Source organism: Scyliorhinus canicula, chromosome 14, assembly GCF_902713615.1.
Source record: "Scyliorhinus canicula chromosome 14, sScyCan1.1, whole genome shotgun sequence".
In the NCBI taxonomy this organism is placed as follows: Eukaryota; Metazoa; Chordata; class Chondrichthyes; order Carcharhiniformes; family Scyliorhinidae; genus Scyliorhinus; species Scyliorhinus canicula.
This window is the reverse complement of record NC_052159.1, coordinates 34,561,961-34,580,443: the sequence shown is the minus strand read 5'-3', so window position 1 is coordinate 34,580,443 and position 18,483 is coordinate 34,561,961. Positions and strand designations below refer to the sequence as shown.

Below are 18,483 nucleotides of genomic sequence, written 5' to 3'. Positions count from 1 at the left end.
CTGTTCTGACCTTGTTGAGGAGCATAGGCGGCTGGTGCTACCACAGGAGCTATGAAACTGCCCATTGGGACAAGGCCAGCTGTGTTATATGCACCTACAAGACATAAACAAATATAAATTCGAGTCCACCATAAACATCTCATTCCCTGCATCATGTCAGTGTGCAACTATGTTTTTTCCTTTATTTGCACCATTACAGAAGTGAATTTAACAAAAAATTGTTAACATTTTTGATAAAAGTTTTTGTTTGACAGTACCTCTTGATCTTCAAAGTCCTACAAGCACAAAATTATTGTATTCGCTAAACATCTAATCTCTTTCCATTGACTGCACATTCATAGAATATTATGATGAACTTAGAACTTCCAATATCGGTATCACACTTTGATGACTTATCAATCTTTTGCTGTGAATCAAGTTTGATAGAGCGAGTTCATCCGGCTGTGAGATAACAAACTATGTATCGCAATTTCCTATACATTTATACCAAGAGACAAGTGTAATTGGGGCATTAAGCAAATAACCATTGTAACAGATTGGGCAAACTCGCAAGTGTACTATACAAGCAATTACATAGTCACCTGCTCAAAAAAAGAATTTTTGAGATACTATGACACAAGACTTAGTAAGTTTGCCGATGACATGAAGGTTGGGGGAGTTGTAGATAGTGTTGAGGGTTGTTGCAGGTTACAACAGGACACTGACAGGATGCAGAGCTGGGCTGAGAAGTGGCAGATGGAGTTCATCCTTGATAGATGTGAAGGGATTCATTTTGGAAGGTCGAATTTGAATGCTGAATACAGGGTTAAAGGCAGGATTCTTGGAAGTGTGGAGGAACAGAGGGATCTTGGGGTCCACATACATAGATCCCTCAAAAGTTGTCACCCAGGTTGATAGGGTAGTTAAGAAGGCATATGGTGTGTTGGCTTTCATTAACAGGGGGATTGAGTTTAAGAGCCGCAAGGTTTTGCTGCAGCTTTATAAAACCCTAGTTAGACCATACTTGGAATATTGTGTCCAGTTCTGGTCGCCTCATTATAGGAATGATGTAGATGCTTTGGAGAGGGTACAGAGGAGATTTACCAAGATACTTGACTGGACTGGAGGGCATGTCTTATGAAGAAAGGTTGAGGGAGCTAGAGCTTTTCTCACTGGAGCGAAGAAGGTAGAGAGGTGACTTGATAGAGGTGTACAACATGATGAGAGGCATGGATAGAGTGGATATCCAGAGACTTTTCCCCAGGGTGGAAATGGCTGTCACAAGGGGATGTAATTTTAAGGTGATTGGAGGAAGGTAAAGGGGAGATGTCAGGGGTAGGTTCTTTACACAGAGTGTGGTGGGTGTGTGGAAAGCACTGCCAGCAGTGGTGGTGGAGTCAGAGTCATTGGGGACTTTTAAGCGACTCTTAGACAGGCACATGGACAGCAGTAAATTGAAGGGGTGTAGGTGAAATGAAAATCGCTTATTGTCACAAGTAGGCTTCAAATGAACTTACTGTGAAAAGCCCCTAGTCGCCACATCCCGGCGCCTGTTCGGGTTAGGTTGATCTTAGATTAGGATAAATGATCGGCACAACATCGTGGGCTGAAGGGCTTGTACTGTGCTGTACTGTTCTATGTTCTGAGACTATGCAATGGGTTGCATGTTTTATTGCCACTAGGACTTTCCTGAATGTAACAGATTAAGGTGATTTTCCACTCATTTCTCAGTAGACAAATATTTACTGACTATAACTCAGCAATAATCTGTTTTCCGCCTAAAGGGCACCAGCTTAGCTATAACGGAAATAGAAATATCATAACGGAGGCAGAAAAGATCTTTGCCTTCTCCAACATATAACTGAGCTTTCAATGCCAGATATGGACAGTAAATGTTCAATTTGCAGCTCAACATTCTTCACCTTCCAATATGCAAAGTTCAAACAAGCTGTTCATTAACAAAATGGACAACCATAAATATTTCTGCTATACTACACCCTCCCCCAATAAAAAGAACATGTCATATACTGACGAACTTATAACATTTCTAATGTCAATATCTTGATTCACTGGACAGAAGTCACAATTTTGCTGGCAATGCATGCATCATAGTATGGGCGGCACGGTAGCACAGTGATTAGCACTATTGCTTCACAGCGCCAGGGACCTGGGTTAGATTCCTGGTTTGGGTCACTGTCTGTGCGGAGACTGCACATTCTCCCTGTGTGTGGGTTTCTTCCGGGTGCTCTGGTTCCCTCCCACGAAAGAAGTGCTTGTTAGGTGAACTGGACATTCCGAATTCTCCCTCAGTGTACCCGAACAGGCGCTGCAGTGTGGTAAAGAGGGGATTTCCACAGTAACTTCATTGCAGTGTTCATGTAAGCCTACTTGTGACATTAATAAAGATTATTGATACTTACAGCTTTGACAGCAATATCAATACATATTTCATTTTTGTGTGTGACTGCTTTACAGCATAAATATTGTTGCCAGTGAAAACAATTGAATAAAAATATTAATAAAATCTTACTTGGTGCAATAGTTGCATGTGGTTGGCAGGGAGGTATAGGGTAAGGAACAGGCTTATGAGGATTGTATGTTGCTGGAGCCTAGATGAAAGGAATATTCAGGTATTATTATGTAGAATTCACAATTAATTTAGGAACATAGCAAATAGATGCAGGAGTAGGCCAATCGGCCCTTCGAGCCTGCGCCACCATTCAATATGATCATAGCTCATCATGCAAATTCAGTATCCCACTCCCGCTTTCTCTCCATACCCCTTAATCCCTTTAGGCACAATAAAAGTTAAGAAACATTGAATTAATCCATTCACAAGTATAATTTATTTGGGATAAAAAATTACACAATGCAAAATATAAAATGAATGCATAATTTCAATGAATTACTCAAGCAGAGCTGCAGGGACAGCACAGTGGTTAGCATTGTTGACTCATGGCGCCGAGGTCCCAGGTTCAATCCCGGCTCTGGGTCATTGTCCATGTGGAGTTTGCACATTCTCCCCGTGTTTGCGTGGGTTTCACCCCCCACAACCCAAAGATGGGCAGGGTAGGTGGATCGGCCACCCTAAATTGCCCCTTAATTGGAAAAAATGAATTGGGTGCATTAAATTTATATTTTTTTAAAAAGCAGAGCTGCCAACCTTTCCCACAGAAATCTGTATTCCAGATACCAAATTGTGGCAATAAAATCCAGATTTTCATTTCAAAGGAAAAATGCCCACCAATCTGGAAGTGTAGCTTTATCCTTTATTACTCAAATCTAAAACACAAATGGAAAATGCAAATCCAATGCTTCATACATGTACATCATCATGAGTGGGCGTTTTCAAATTAAGTTTCAAACGTTCAGTAAATCTAAGAATGAAAAATGTGAACAAAACATTCACCTTTTTACATGAAGTTCAAAATTGTCCTTACACCAGAATCAGCTCAGTTCAATCTTACTGATGTAGCTCTTTTGTATTTGTCAAGAAAGTTCTGCATTCACCTGCTTTCGTCTTAATTTCAGGGTTTACCTCGGGCTCACATAGATGCACATGTAGCTCTTTTACACTTATCAAGCAGTTTTACATTGAATTGCATTTTATGACAACCTTGTCCTTCGGCTTGAGCATAGATTTTCTGGGTTAAGAAGTCAGAAATTGTCTCAGTTCCTAAACTGGGCCGAAACTCAGTGTTCTCTCTTTCTGGCCAGTCTGAAGATTTGTTCATCTTCGGCATCATTATGTGCGATTGAAAAGACTGCCAGCATGATTTTTGGAATATGGCGATACTTCAGCTCACCGGTTGATTTTCCCCTCAGCTGGGAAATATCCATCCAAACTTTATCTGATCGTCTGTCTAATGCAATACCGTTCAATGTGTCAACCTAGAATTGAGAAAATTCCACTTCTAAAATCGTTCAGAACATCTTCCATGACATGGAATAACTTTGCAAAGTAATGAACTGATGTAAAGTTTCCCTCCACCCTCCCCCTGGGATTTGCCACTTTTGCATGTCGCAGCAATTCATCCTTAAGGGGAAATTTGGTGGTGACATAGTCACACACTGCAACATAGTACTTTCGTATTGATGAGTAGAAGTTACTCCTATCTTGTGAGGTAAGGGTCCCGTATTGAGGAACTGCCTGGCTTGATCACCAGGTCTTCATCACACTTTTGATTGCATTTGTCCTTGTACATGCAGTTATCAGGCAATGGGACACTGGCAGTTGCAGCAGGTTTCACAAAGCAAAGCAAAAAGTCCTGGAGAAGGTCATGCAACCTCTGATGTAGATTCTGTATCTTGGGAGCTTCGTTTTGCAGCTCTAGATTGAGCCTGTTGAATACAGGAAGTGTATATTGAAGAAATATATAATACAGTTTGTTTCTGTCACAAAACTTTGCATAAATCCTGGCATCTTTGCCTGGAGATGGCGATACTGGTGTATTAGCAATAGGGTTGCTAGCTGTGGGAGACTTCTTGCTTCCAGCACTTGAACTACTACTTTTTCCATCTTTCATACTATTGTCAGTCTTGCTACCATGCACAAGAACGGAGGGCTGAGAAACTACGACATCTTCTTCGCAGCCTTCAACACATCATCAATGAAGATGAACATCTTGCCAAGGTCATCCCCACACCCCCACTACTGGCCTTCAAACAACCGCACAACCTCAAACAAACCATTGTTTGCAGCAAATTACCCAGCCTTCAGAACAGCGACCACGACACCACACACAACACCACACAACCCTGCCATGGCAGTCTCTGCAAGACATGCCAGATCATCGACTTGGATACCACCATTACACGTGGTAAAACCACCCACCAGGTACGAGGCACATACTCGTGCGACTCAACCAATGTAGTCTACCTCTTACGCTGCAGGAAAGGATGTCCCGAAGCGTGGTACATTGGCGAGACCATGCAGACACTGCGACAACGAATGAACGGGCATCGTGCGACAATCACCAGGCAGGAATGTTCCCTTCCAGTCGGGGAACACTTCAGCAGTCAAGGGCATTTAGCCTCTGATCTGCGGGTAAGCGTTCTCCAAGGCGGTCTTCAGGACACGCGACAATGCAGAATTGCCGAGCAAAAACTTATAGCCAAGTTCCGCACGCATGAGGGCGGCCTCAACTGGGATCTTGGATTCATGTCGCATTACATCCACCCCCCCACCATCTGGCCTGGACTTGCAAAATCCTAGCAACTGTTCTGGCTTGAGACAATTCACACCTCTTTAACCTGTGATTATCCCTCTCCCTGGATCTGTAATAATCTGATTACCTGCAAATGCTCGCATTCCAAGCATTGTCCAGCATCTCTGACTTTGTCTATATAAATGTTTCTGGAACATACCTCTCCATTCACCTGAGGAAGGTGCTGCGCTCCGAAAGCTCGTGTTTGAAACAAACCTGTTGGACTTTAACCTGGTGTTGTAAGACTTCTTACTATGCACAAGAACAGCAGTTTTCTGAACAAATCCTGCACTGGTCTTTTTGGTGATCACTCAGGGGCCTGTTTTCTGACAGCAGCTGAAACTAGGAAACCACTCTTTGCTTTCACAACATGAATGCTGGTTTATGTTCCTGCAAACAATTTTCTTGTTGTAGATGATGTCCTACATGTAATACTACCTTGTGTGTGTGGAGGTTGAGCAATCTTCTTGGTGATGATCTCTGCCGTTGGAGGCTTGGTAGAGGTCTTTCCAGAAGTGTCAACCTTTAGTCGCTTAGTATTTCTCAAGCCCCCTTCATTCTTTCTTTATCCTTTCTCAGATTCTCCTTCTTGGGAGAAGTACTCTGATAATGCAGACCACTGTTCCAGAAATGTGTCTAGTGCCCTTTCCAAGGACAACCATCTTGTGCAGACATGTTTAGGTATTCGGTGATTTTCTATGATTGCACAATGTTTGTATTTCCTTGAACTCTTTGTGGCGCTTGCTAGACTTCTCAAGGTTGTAATAGACTGATACAAGCAAGTCAACTGGAGAGAATGACAACTGACTTGCCCCTTTCTCTGCAGCCAGATGAATAAGGTGACATGGATATCCCAAGAATGAAAATATATGGATTTTCTTTCTTCACAAAGGAGTCCACACCATTGTGGACTCACATCATCACTGCTGCGATGTCTGCAGAAAAGCATATCACGTTTTTCCAGGGAATGTTGTTTTCCTTAAGAACGTTCTCCAGAAGTTGGAAAATGTTTTTGCCGCTTGATCTCTCTCTCTTTCACTGTCGCTATTTCAAGGAGCACACTGATCACCCTGTTCACATCTGTGTCAAAGAACCAACTGTCTCCGCACCACGGTCAGAACTCCCATTGGTTGGGACAGAGAACGGGGTTTCACCTTTTTTCTCTTGGCCGAGAGTCTTGGTCCAGCGAGAAGCAAACTTAGAAGCAATTGAGCTGTCCGGAAACATCACTTTCACAACATCAGTCAAATGATCGGCAGCAGAGAATGTGCTCAATCAGGAAATGTGTCATCAAAGTTTCTGCTCTTATGACCGAGTAGTTTTTCTGTTGCATGAAAGGTTTGATGTTGCGGGTGCTTTCAGAAACTCGTGTCATAGCATGATGTTTCTTGGATCGTATATGTGCCTATATGCCATTTGCTCCTCCGTGAGCAGACTTATATCGCGCACTGTGTTCTTCCTTTCTCGATTGTACAATAAAGGATCAGCTTGATGTGTAGTCCTTGTTGAAAGTTTGTTTTCTAGATTTAGCACCAGATGGAAGTCATGATTGCTACTTACTCAATATTTGGGTTTTCCTTCCAAGTTGACCATGCCGTCACGGAGTACAAGAGACTAATAGGCTTGAACGGAGGCCGAATGGTAACTCCTACACAAACAGCCCTGCTGTGGCTAGCTTCCTCCTCACTTGACTAAGTCAAAACAGAGACAGCTAGAAATGGTAACGGAAGGCACTTGAAAACATATTCTATAATACTGCGCAAAGAACAAATGCAGCCAGGTTAAATTACCCACTATCTGTGTTTTAAAAATTATTAAGATGGAATATTTAAAAATTACATCTGTAGCACCCCATACAATTCTCAATGCTACAGGCCTTCGATGATGTAGTGATTGCTGTAGTCCACCCTCCCTCGACGTGACTTTTTTTGATCCCAAAAAAATCCAGGCCACCTCTGCCTCAGAGACCGCCCGAAGGTCAGGATCACCTGACAGTGACTGACACACATGCACTGTTAGTGTGCGGTTCAGAGGAGGGGGCAGGGCCTCTGCATGGGGCCCATCGCCAAGGAAACCAGTGGTTAGCACTGTTGCTTTACAGTGCCAGCGTCCTGGGTTCGATTCCTGCTTGGATCACTGTGTGTGGAGTCTGCACATTCTCCCAGTGTTTGCATGGGTTTCTTCCGGGTGCTCTGGTTTCCTCCCACAAGTCCCGACAGATGTGCTTGTTCGGTGAATTAGACATTCTGAATTCTCCCTCAGTGTACCCGAACAGGTGCCAGAATGTGGCTACTGATGGATATTCACAGTAACTTCATTGTAGGGTTAATGTAAGCCTACTTGTGACACTAATAAAGATTAATATTAGTAAGGGGCAATTTAAAAAGTCAAACCAACTCTGTATCATCAGAAAGATCATTTAGTGATTAATTTACGCCATTTTGTTTCCTGCAAAATGACTACTGTACCACATTTGCCTTTGCCTATGTTCACAATTACTGCACATAGGGGTAGCATGGTGGCGCAGTGGCTAGCACTACTGCCTCGCGGCACCGAGTTCGATCCCGGCCCCGGGTCACTGCCCTTGTGGAGTTTGCACATCTCCCCATGTCTGCATGAGTCTCGTCCCCACAACCCAAAAAGAATGTGCAGGGTAGGTGAATTGGCCACGCTAAAATTGCCCCTCAATTGGAAAAAAATAATTGGGCACTCTAAATTTAAAAAAAACAATTATTTCACTTCAGAAAAATAATTCACTTGCTATGAAACAATTTTGGATGTTCTATGGGTGTGATAAAGTTTCAAACTTTTTCATTTGAATGAATCATATCAGTTATTCATAAATCTCCCTCGAGCCAACTGCAGAAGCAAGGTTCAGTTGTGGAAAGCCAATGAGTGGATTCTTTGGGTAAGAAATGCGTGGCACAAGAAAACAAAACAGGAAAACACACAACTTGGATGTTAGGAATAGAAACAATTCGGGCGAGACTCTCCGCAAATGCGGAGAATCGTAAAGGCTGCCGTGGGACAGGCCGTGACCCACGGCAACCTTCACGGCCACTTCCGTGGCCGATTCTCCCCCCCGGGCGGGGCTAGGAGCGCGGCCCCGTGCATCACGGCGGCACGCCAAGCCGGCTGACGCGGCCGATGACGTCAGCCGCGTATGCGCAGATTGGACAACGCAAACCCGCGCATGCGCAGTTGCGGTCTTTTCCCTCAGCCGCCCTGCAAGACGTGGCAAGACGTTGTGTGTTTTCCTGTTTTGTTTTCTTGTGCCACGCATTTCTTACCCAAAGAATCGCGCCCTTCAGGTCTAGTATGTTAGCGCACCAACTCACTTTACCTTGTGTAGGGATTCCTTTTTTTCCCCCATAATCAGCTTCCAAACTGATTCAAAGACGTTATGCCAAAGCATACACAGGGCCAATGCTGTTCTCAATTTATAAGACACCCAAACTGAACACAGATACACTCTCAATTGCCTCTTTACATAAGAACATAAGAATTAAGAGCAGGAGTAGGTCTTCTGGCCCCTCGAGCCTGCTCCGCCATTCAATGAGATCATGGCTGATCTTTTGTGGACTCAGCTCCAGTTTCCGGCCCGAACACCATAACCTTTAATCGCTTTATTCTTCAAAAAACTATCTGCCTTTATCTTAAAAACATTTAATGAAGGAGCCTCAACTGCTTCACTGGGCAAGGAGTTCCATAGATTCACAACCCTTTGGGTCAAGACGTTCCTCCTAAACTCAGTCCTAAATCTACTTCCCCTAGTTCTGCTTTCACCCACCAGTGGAAATAACCTGCCTGCATCTATCCTATCTATTCCCTTCATAATTTTATATGTTTCAATAAGATCCCCCCTCATCCTTCTAAATCCTTCTAAATTCCAACGAGTACAGTCCCAGTCTACTCAATCTCTCCTCATAATACAACCCCTTCAGCTCTGGGATTAACCAAGTGAGTCTCCTCAGCGCACACTCCAGCGCCAGTACGTCCTTTCTCAGGTAAGGAGACCAAAACTGAACACAATACTCCAGGTGTGGCCTCATTAACACCTTATACAATTGCAGCATAACCTCCCTAGTCTTAAACTCCATCCCTCTAGCAATGAAGGACAAAATTCCATTCGCCTTCTCAATCATCTGTTGCACCTGTAAACCAACTTTTTGCGACTCATGCACTAGCACACCCAGATCTCTCTGCACAGCAGCATGTTTTAATATTTTGCCATTTAAATAATAATCCCTTTTGCTGTTATTCCTACCAAAATGGATAACCTCACATTTGTCAACATTGCATTCCACCTGCCAGACCCTAGCCCATTCACTTAACCCATCCAAATCCCTCTGCAAACTTCCAGTATCCTCTGCACGTTTTGCTTTACGACTCATCTCAGTGTCGTCTGCAAACTTAGACACATTGCCCTTGGTCCCCAACTCCAAATCAACTATGTAAATTGTGGGCCCAACACTGATCCCTGAGGGACACCACTACCTACTGATTGCCAACCAGAGAAACACCCATTAATCCCCACTCTTTGCTTTCTATTAATTAACCAATCCTCTATCCATGCTACTACTTTACCCGTAATGCCATGAAACTTGATCTTATGCAGCAACCTTTTGTGTGGCACCTTGTCAAAGGCTTTCTGGAAATCCAGATATACCACATCCATTGGCTCCCCGCACTGGTAATGTCCTCAAAAAATTCCACTAAATTAGTTAGGCACGACTTGCCCTTTATGAACCCATGCTGCGTCTGCCCAATGGGACAATTTCCATCCAGATGCCTCGCTATTTCTTCCTTGATGATAACTTCGGTAGTAGGGAAGATGCTGGAATCTAAACTCACTGGCCTATAATTACCTGCTTTCTCCCTACCTCCTTTTTTAAACAGTGGTGTCACATTTGCTAATTTCCAATCCGCCAGAGTCTAATAAAGTTTGGTAAATTATCACTAGTGCATTTGCAATTTCCCTAGCCTTCTCTTTTAGCACTCTGGGATGCATTCAGGGCCAGGAGACTTGTCTACCTTTAGTCCCATTAGCTTGCCCATCACTACCTCCTTAGTGATAACAATCCTCTCAAGGTCCTCACCTGTCATAGCCTCATTTCTATCAGTCACTGGTATGTTATTTGTGTCTTCCACTGTGAAAACCGACCCAAAAAATCTGTTCAGTTCCTCAGCCATTTCCTCATCTCCCATTATTAAATCTCCCTTCTCATCCTCTAAAGGACCAATATTTACCTTAGCCACTCTTTTTTGTTTTATATATTTGTAGAAACTTTTACTATCTGTTTTTATATTCTGAGCAAGTTTACTCTCATAATCTATCTTACTCTTCTTTATAGCTTTTTTAGTAGCTTTCTGTTGCCCCCTAAAGATTTCCCAGTCCTCTAGTGACCCACTAATCTTTGCCAGTTTGTATGCTTTTTCCTTCAATTTGATACTCTCCCTCATTTCCTTAGATATCCACGGTCGATTTTCCCTCTTTCTACCGTCCTTCCTTTTTGTTGGTATAAACCTTTGCTGAACACTGAAAAATCGCTTGGAAGGTTCTCCACTGTTGCACCAAAGTCTTTGCTCCCAGTCTACCTTAGCTAGTTCTTCTCTTATCCCATTGTAATCTTCTTTGTTTAAGCACAAAACACTAGTGTTTGATTTTACCTTCTCACCCTCCATCTGTATTTTAAATTCCACCATATTGCGATCGCTCCTTCCGAGAGGATCCCTAACTATGAGATTATTAATCAATCCTGTCTCATTACACAGGACCAGATCTAGGACCACTTGTTCCCTCGTAGGTTCCATTACATATTGTTCTAGAAAACTATCGCGGATACATTCTATAAACTCAAGGCTGCCTTGACCGACCTGGTTAAACCAATCGACATGTAGGTTAAAATCCCCATGATAACTGCTGTACCATTTTTACATGCATCAGTTATTTCTTTGTTTATTGCCTGCCCCAACATAACGTTACTATTTGGTGGCCTACAGACTACTCCTATCAGTGACTTTTTCGACTTACCATTCCCGATTTCCAACCTTATCCTCCATAGCGCCGATGTCATCCCTTACTATTGCCTGGATATCATCCTTAAATAACAGAGCTACACCACCTCCCTTACCATCCACTCTGTCCTTCCGAATAGTTTGATACCATCAGATATTTAACTCCCAGTCGTGACCATCCTTTAACCATGTTTCAGTAATGGCCACTAAATCATTGTCATTCATGAAGATTTGCGCCATCAACTCATTTACCTTATTCTGAATACTATGAGCATTCAGGTAAAGTACACTTATGTTGGCTTTTATACCTCTGTTTTGAATCTTAACACCTCGATCAGTAACCTCTCCTAAGGTATATTTCCTCTCAACTTTTCTTCTAATTTTCCTTGTCGTTGAACCCATATTTTCATGTGACAACCTGCCGCGTCACTTACCATTTATGTTTTTACTTCCCGTTTTATTCCTTTTAGTATTACTGGGCCTATTCACTGAGCTCCCCTCAGTCACTGTACCTTGTACTGTCACCCTTTTTGATTTTGACTATGTCTGCTCTGCCATACACTTTCCCCCTTAATGCCTTTTGTTTCTGTCCCTGTTTTACTACCTTCTGACTTCCTGCATCGGTTCCCATCCCCCTGCCACATTAGTTTAAACCCTCCCCAACAGCTCTAGCAAACCCCCCCCCCCCCCCCCCCCCCCCCGAGGACATCGGTTCCAGTCCTGCCCAGCTGCAGACCGTCCTACCTCCCTCAGAACCGGTTCCAATGCCCCAGGAATTTGAATCCCTCCATCTTGCACCATCTCTCGAGCCACGCATTCATCCTATCTATCCTGACATTCCTACTCTGACTAGCCTTTGGCACCCTTTAGCAATCCTGAGATTACTACCTTTAAGGTCGTACTTTTTAGTTTAACTCCTAACTCACTGAATTCAGCTTGTAGGACTTCGCCCTGTTTTTTTACCTATATTGTTGGTGCCTATGTGCACCACGACAGCTGGCTGTTCACCCCCCTCCGCCCCCCCCAGAATGTCCTGCAGCCGCTCCGAGACATCCTTGACCCTTGCACCAGGAAGGCAACATGCCATCCTGGAGTCTCACAGAACTGTCTGTCTATTCCCCTTACGACTGAGTCCCCTATCACTATAGCCCTGCCATTCTTCTTCCTGTCCTGCCATGAACCTGGCTGCTGCTGCCTTCCCCTGGTGAGCCATTTCCCTCAACAGTATCCAAAGCGGTATATCTGTTTTGCAGGGAGATGACCACAGGGGACACCTGCACTGCCTTCCTACTCTTGCTCTGTCTTTTGGTCAGCCATTTTCTATCTCCCTCAGTAACTTTCACCTGCGGTGTGACCAACTCGCTAAACGTGCTATCCACGACGTCCTCAGCATCGCGGATGCTCCAAAGTGAGTCCATCTGCAGCTCCAGAGCCGTCAAGCGGTCTAACAGGAGCTGCAACTGGACACACTTCTTGCACGTGAAGGAGCCAGGGACAGTGGACATGTCCCTGAGCTCCCACATCGCACACGAGGAGCATGACACGGGTCTGGCATCTCCTGCCATGTCTTAAAACCGGAGGTTAACTTACACACCTACAATGAGTTAGCTACCCATCTCAAATATCTATAATATAAAAGTACTAGTTTTCCACACCACGTGCTGACACTAAATCAACAGGTTTACCAATCTAATCCACAAAGCTCCCGGATTCCTTTCCAGCTCTGTTCACTTAAAACACACGTAGGTTCTTATAACTGACGAGTCAGAATACAGGAGGCAGATTGAGAACCTGGTGGAGTGGTGCAGCGACAACAATCTCTCCCTCAATACCAGCAAAACTAAAGAGCTGGTCATTGACTTCAGAAAGCAAAATACTATACATAGTCAGCATCAACGGGGCCGAGTTGGAGATGGTTAGCAGTTTCAAATTTCTAGGGGTCCACATCTCCAAAAATCTGTCCTGGTCTACCCACGTCGACACTACCACCAAGAAAGCACAACAGCGCCTATACTTAGTCAGGAAATTCAACATGTCCACATTACACATGTCCACCAACCAACTTTTACAGATGCACCATAGAAAGCATCCTATTTGCTTCATCACAGCCTGGTATGGCAACTGCTCGGCCCAAGACCGCAAGAAACTTCAGAGAGTTGTGAACACAGCCCAGTCCATCACACAAACTTGCCTCCCATCCATTGACTCCATCTACACCTCCCGCTGCCTGGGTAAAATGGGCAGCATAATCAAAGACCCCTCCCACCAGGCTTCCTCACTCTTCCAACTTCTTCCATTGGGCAGGAGATACACGTACAAACAGACTCAAAAACAGCTTCTTCCCCACTGTTACCAGACTCCTAAACTACCCTCTTATGGACTGACCTCATTAACACTACACCCGTGCGCTTCACCTGATGCCGGTGTTATCTAGTTACATTGTGTACCCTGTGTTGTCCTATTATGTATTTTCCTTTATTTCCTTTTCTTTTCATGTACTTAATGATCCGTTGAGCTGCTCGCATAAAAGTACTTTTCACTGTACCTTGGTACACATGACAACAAACAAACAAACTGTGTTGATTTCCATCTGCAGTCCAATATTGTCTGTTCTGACTTCTTTGAATTATTGCATGTGAATACTTTTGCAATACTGATACAGTAATGTGACTAAGATCATCAACATTCAATTAATTAAAACAAACAGGCAGGAGCTTTATTTAATTATTCAATATGTAAAGTGGAATTGAGGTGTTGCAGACATTCTGACGCTAGTAGTTTATGTTCCTGCATTTTCTCTACACATTTGAAATTATTGCCTTTATTTTTGCTTCTTCGCAAAGAAAAGCTTGAAATTTAAATAGACAGGAAATTAAGAACGTGACATGATTGGACATGCACACTTGCTTGAAGCTTACTAATGCAGATACATAGCCTTTGATCCCTTGGCAGGCAGACAAATATACACAGAGCATAAGCACTATTTAAGAAGTAGAATTTTTGACCTTATAACCAATGTTATGGCAGTATCTTAGCCTTCATACTTACTGGTTTAGAAGGTCCTAAAATACAGGTTGCTATCCCTCGGCCAACATTGTAACCATCGTCATTTTCTTTCTTAACAGCAAGAGCCTGGTCAAAGAAAATCCACAATCAATCCTTTGCATATCAAGTTTGTATTAGGCCAATATAGAATTCTGATTTATGTTTTATTATTCATATAGGTATTATTCTATATGCTTTTTAGAGCTTCAGGCTCATCAAAAGATGCTTGTGTTTGGTCCTACAATGACAATACAAGTAATCTACTTAAATACATTATCCAATCTCTTTCAGTAATCTAGAAACAGCACAAATGTCCAAAATCATCTTGCTTCTCAACTTTCTTTACTCTAATGAGTACACCTCCATGAGTGAAAAGATGATTCAAACGCACATGATTACTGTCTTTTACTAGGCTTTACTGTTGAGTCTCAGAATTGGCCTCTTCAGACATGTTGATGTCCTTGCATAGCTAACTTCCCGCAATCAGGATGTGGCCTTCCCTATGTGTTATAAATGGTTAGCGTAACCTGTTTTGATGTAATTATGAACAAGTTTGCTCTGCAACTGTTGGATGTTCTTGTCAAATGTTATTTTTATGAATAAATCAATAAATATTGGCAGGTGCAAACCCATCCCAGAACTCTGCCAATGCCATTCTTAATTTGGTACTTAAAACAGTAAGCTACTCAGTAAACCTCCTAGTGTTTTTCCAGTCCCCTCGGCGGGGAAAGAACTAGCTACAGCCAATCCTCACATTTTAGCATGAATGAGATTGGAAAACCTTAAATGTGAAGAATTGTTGGACACAAATACATGTCCTACCATTCTGCTGCAAAATATTCCGTCTCCAATTGTCTTGACAGTTTTAACATTAAATGAGACAGAAATACATGTAAAGCCTAAGTGTTCATGGATAAATGTATAAGTTGCTGAATCTGTCACTCACACCCAAGTTTACCAGCCTTCCCTTTCCACTGTGCCCAAACGGTAGCTTCCAACTGCCCTGAAAAGAGGGAAACATTCTAAACTGAAAGTGGTAATGTAACCTTTTACAACCAAGAGAAATCTTGATCAATGTGCCCAACGCAAAGCTTCCATACTTACTGCTAGCAATCCATTCAATACACTGGGTTTTCCTTTAGGATAGGGGTTTCCTGGAATCATTCCACATGAAGATCTCATGGCAAGAGGAGCCTTACAGCCAGCCTTAGAAGCCTCAAAAAACAGCAAAAATCAGACCATCAACATAGGAACCAAAACTCTAAATCCATTTCAGAAATATATTACCACCATTGCAATATCTGCAAATTGCCCCATCCTTAATATTATGGATGTTAGCCATGGCTCAGAAACCCAAATGCATTTTAGAGCTGATTAGTTGTTATTGTGTCACTTAATTTTTAAATAAATGATAGAAAGAATTGTGTCAGCTGCACATTGCTCACTGAGTCAGAGAATACAATAAGGTACAGTAACTAAAGTGCCCAATGCTTACAGAAAGTGTATTCAATGCACAGGATGTGGGATCTATCTAAATATTATTATACGGACTTTACAACTATCCATGAGTTTAAAAAAAATCAAGTTGCACAATAATCTGCAAACTCATTTACTGTAAACTTTACAGTGAAATTAAATGAATGAAAATCGCTTATTGTCACGAGTAGGCTTCAATGAAGTTATTGTGAAAAGCCCCTAGTCGCCACATTCCGGCGCCTGTTTGGGGAGGCTGGTACGGGATTATGTGATTATGTCCACACCTGTTAAATTTGTTATCATACCAACTCGTCTTTTTTATACTACATTCCACTTAATGTGACAGGTCCTGATGCTGGAATACTTTTAATGTTTTAAGTCTGCTTGCAATTCCACAATCTGACCAAGTGCTGCACAACCTCAATATAAAGGAATTATTTTTCTGAGGCAAGTTTTAAATTAATGTTTTATGTTAAAATGCTAATAGCTTATGCTTTGAATTATTTCCTTTTTTCCTCCCACACCCTTGACGTTTAACCCCCGTACTCAAGACTCCAACTAGATTCTGTGCTCAACCTTTCCGTTATAAAACTACCATGGTCTACCACATCCTCAAAATCGGGGATGTTAACTCACCCAAAAAATACTTCAGTTACCTAGGGACACTCAGAAGCTTTTAATGCCAAATCCTCGACTAAACTTCTTGCCGCCTTTGGTTCTAAACCAGGGCTTCCCAAACTTGGAGCTGTGATCCCAGGAGCAATGGCTGCCTTGGACCCGTACTGATTTATGACAGCTGCGAGGCCTCTAAATGTTTTTTTTTGTGGCAGGCATGATCTAATTGACTGCTATCTCAGAACCAATTGCTATTGAAAAGAAAGCCTGTAAACAGGTAGGTGATTTTTTTTTTTTGAGAAACCCTGTTTTCTTCATTAACTACACCCACACTCAACTCTTGCTTCCCCACCCTCGCCATTCAACAATTGAAGAACCGAAGCCTCAACTCTGTACCCTGGGATCTGTGCAGCTCATCACCACAGACTGGTGCTCTTCCCACTGCCCCTCCTTTCCTGCTGCCCCTCACCCTGGAACTTCAAAGACAATTTACTGATGCAATTGTGAAGTTCCATTAAAAACCGCTGCCCAAGTATTTCCACGAGGACTCCTATGCTAAGATGTCCAGTTAAACATTGAAGTTTTGATTTTAAGTCTAATCTTTCATAGTCATGTTCCAACGTATGCTGATCTGTTCTGCAGTGTTGTAACTGTTACATAACATTTCTTTTTTAATTGAAATATCAATAAATTGTCATTTATCATTCTTGAAAAGAGACATGGTGGCACAGTGTTGTCTTGCACTCATCAGACCAAAAGCGAAAACACCAAATTTCAAAAGATCGCAACAATTTATAGTAGGGAAAATTGCCCTTTCGACATCTTAAACTTTCTTCACGTCACTCAAGTTTTATTTTTAATCAATTTCCCTTTTCTACCATTAATTGTATCTTACTTTAATTTATCTATTTCAAAAATAATTGCTTTTCTTGCTTTTAAACTGTATCTTAAAATTTATTTTCATAATGTACTCTTCGCAATTCGGCTTCACTTTTGTCCCAGGCTCTGCTCCAGTCTCTCATTCCTTTTCGGCCTATTTTCCTCTCTTCTCCTAAGATTCCATTTTCATAACCCAGACATATTTTTGCTGTAGGGCACCCTTCTGCTGCCAACTTCTACAAATACCCTGGCCAATCCATTAAACCACACGATTCAGCCAAGGTATTTGGCTGGTATCGACCTCTCTCAAACAAGAGCCCACCACTTATGCTCCTCCCTGTCACCTTCCCTGCTCATCCAAAACAAAATTTGTTTTGCTCTCTTTCACCTTGGCTGCTATTTGTGGTAAAACTGTCCAATTGGTCTCCCATTTACCACCCAATCGCACTGTGCACCTATCTTCAGCGGTTCCTTTAATAGTTCTGCCCAAGTGCCTTCTTAAATAAATTTTCAGATGTTATTTCTTACCTGCATACTTCCTGGTCCAGCATCTTTGAAATCATTCCCCTTATAAATTTGAAATTCAATTATCACTCCAATCACACAACACTGACAATAGACCTGCAAAACCAATAGTCAAAAAAGTGGTCTCATAAAGGTGCATCACCTGATCAAGAATTCTTTTGCAGCGTTTTTTTTCTGGCAGGTGTACCCGAAAAATATCTTCAATAAGTCGATAGTTATGAGGATCAATGATATTCCTAGCAAAGAAAAATATTTATTGATCACATTTACAATGCCGACCAAAAAGTCAACACCCAATAACAAACATATTTCAATCTTTTAATAGCTTAGTGAAAAACTATGTACTCCTGATACTATCTTTACAAACTCCAAAAAATACCATGCATATATATGTCAGATGTATTGGAGGCCCCTACAACAATCAAAAATAACCTGAATTTCCCATTCAGATAGTTACTGGTTTTCTATAACATCACGAATTGTTACAAATCCATTATTCATAGTGGTTTAAAAATTCCAAGACCATAAAACTCTGCATTTTAGTTGAAACAAGAAACTTTGCAGCAAACATAACACAAGGTAGACATGATACTATCCAAATGTAATAACATACTTACAAAGCTATTAGCTCTAAGGCGACAAGTTTATCTTTAGTGAAAGTGAGGCAATGAAGGATATTTATGACTTTAGATATATGGATGGCTACCATTTTCTGAAAAACAAAACAATGAATATAAGA

The 18,483-nt window shown here is 42.2% G+C and overlaps 1 protein-coding gene across 5 annotated transcripts in view; it reads right to left on the bottom strand.

The window, feature by feature from the left end:
• Positions 1-18,483, bottom strand: part of proser1 (proline and serine rich 1) — a 34,455-nt gene that overhangs the window by 12,786 nt on the left and 3,186 nt on the right. For 2 of the 5 annotated variants that reach the window (XM_038817650.1, XM_038817647.1), the window contains 7 exons: positions 18,362-18,456; positions 17,887-17,980; positions 15,354-15,464; positions 15,196-15,276; positions 14,253-14,336; positions 2,510-2,588; positions 11-94 (listed from right to left, as the gene is read on the bottom strand). In XM_038817650.1, the coding sequence (XP_038673578.1) occupies positions 11-94; positions 2,510-2,588; positions 14,253-14,336; positions 15,196-15,276; positions 15,354-15,464; positions 17,887-17,980; positions 18,362-18,453 (625 nt within the window). In that variant the 5' untranslated portion in view covers positions 18,454-18,456. Of the gene's footprint in view, positions 1-10; positions 95-2,509; positions 2,589-14,252; positions 14,337-15,195; positions 15,277-15,353; positions 15,465-17,886; positions 17,981-18,361; positions 18,457-18,483 lie in introns of those variants that run through there. The other 3 variants (XM_038817648.1, XM_038817649.1, XM_038817651.1) reach the window with 3 other exon arrangements.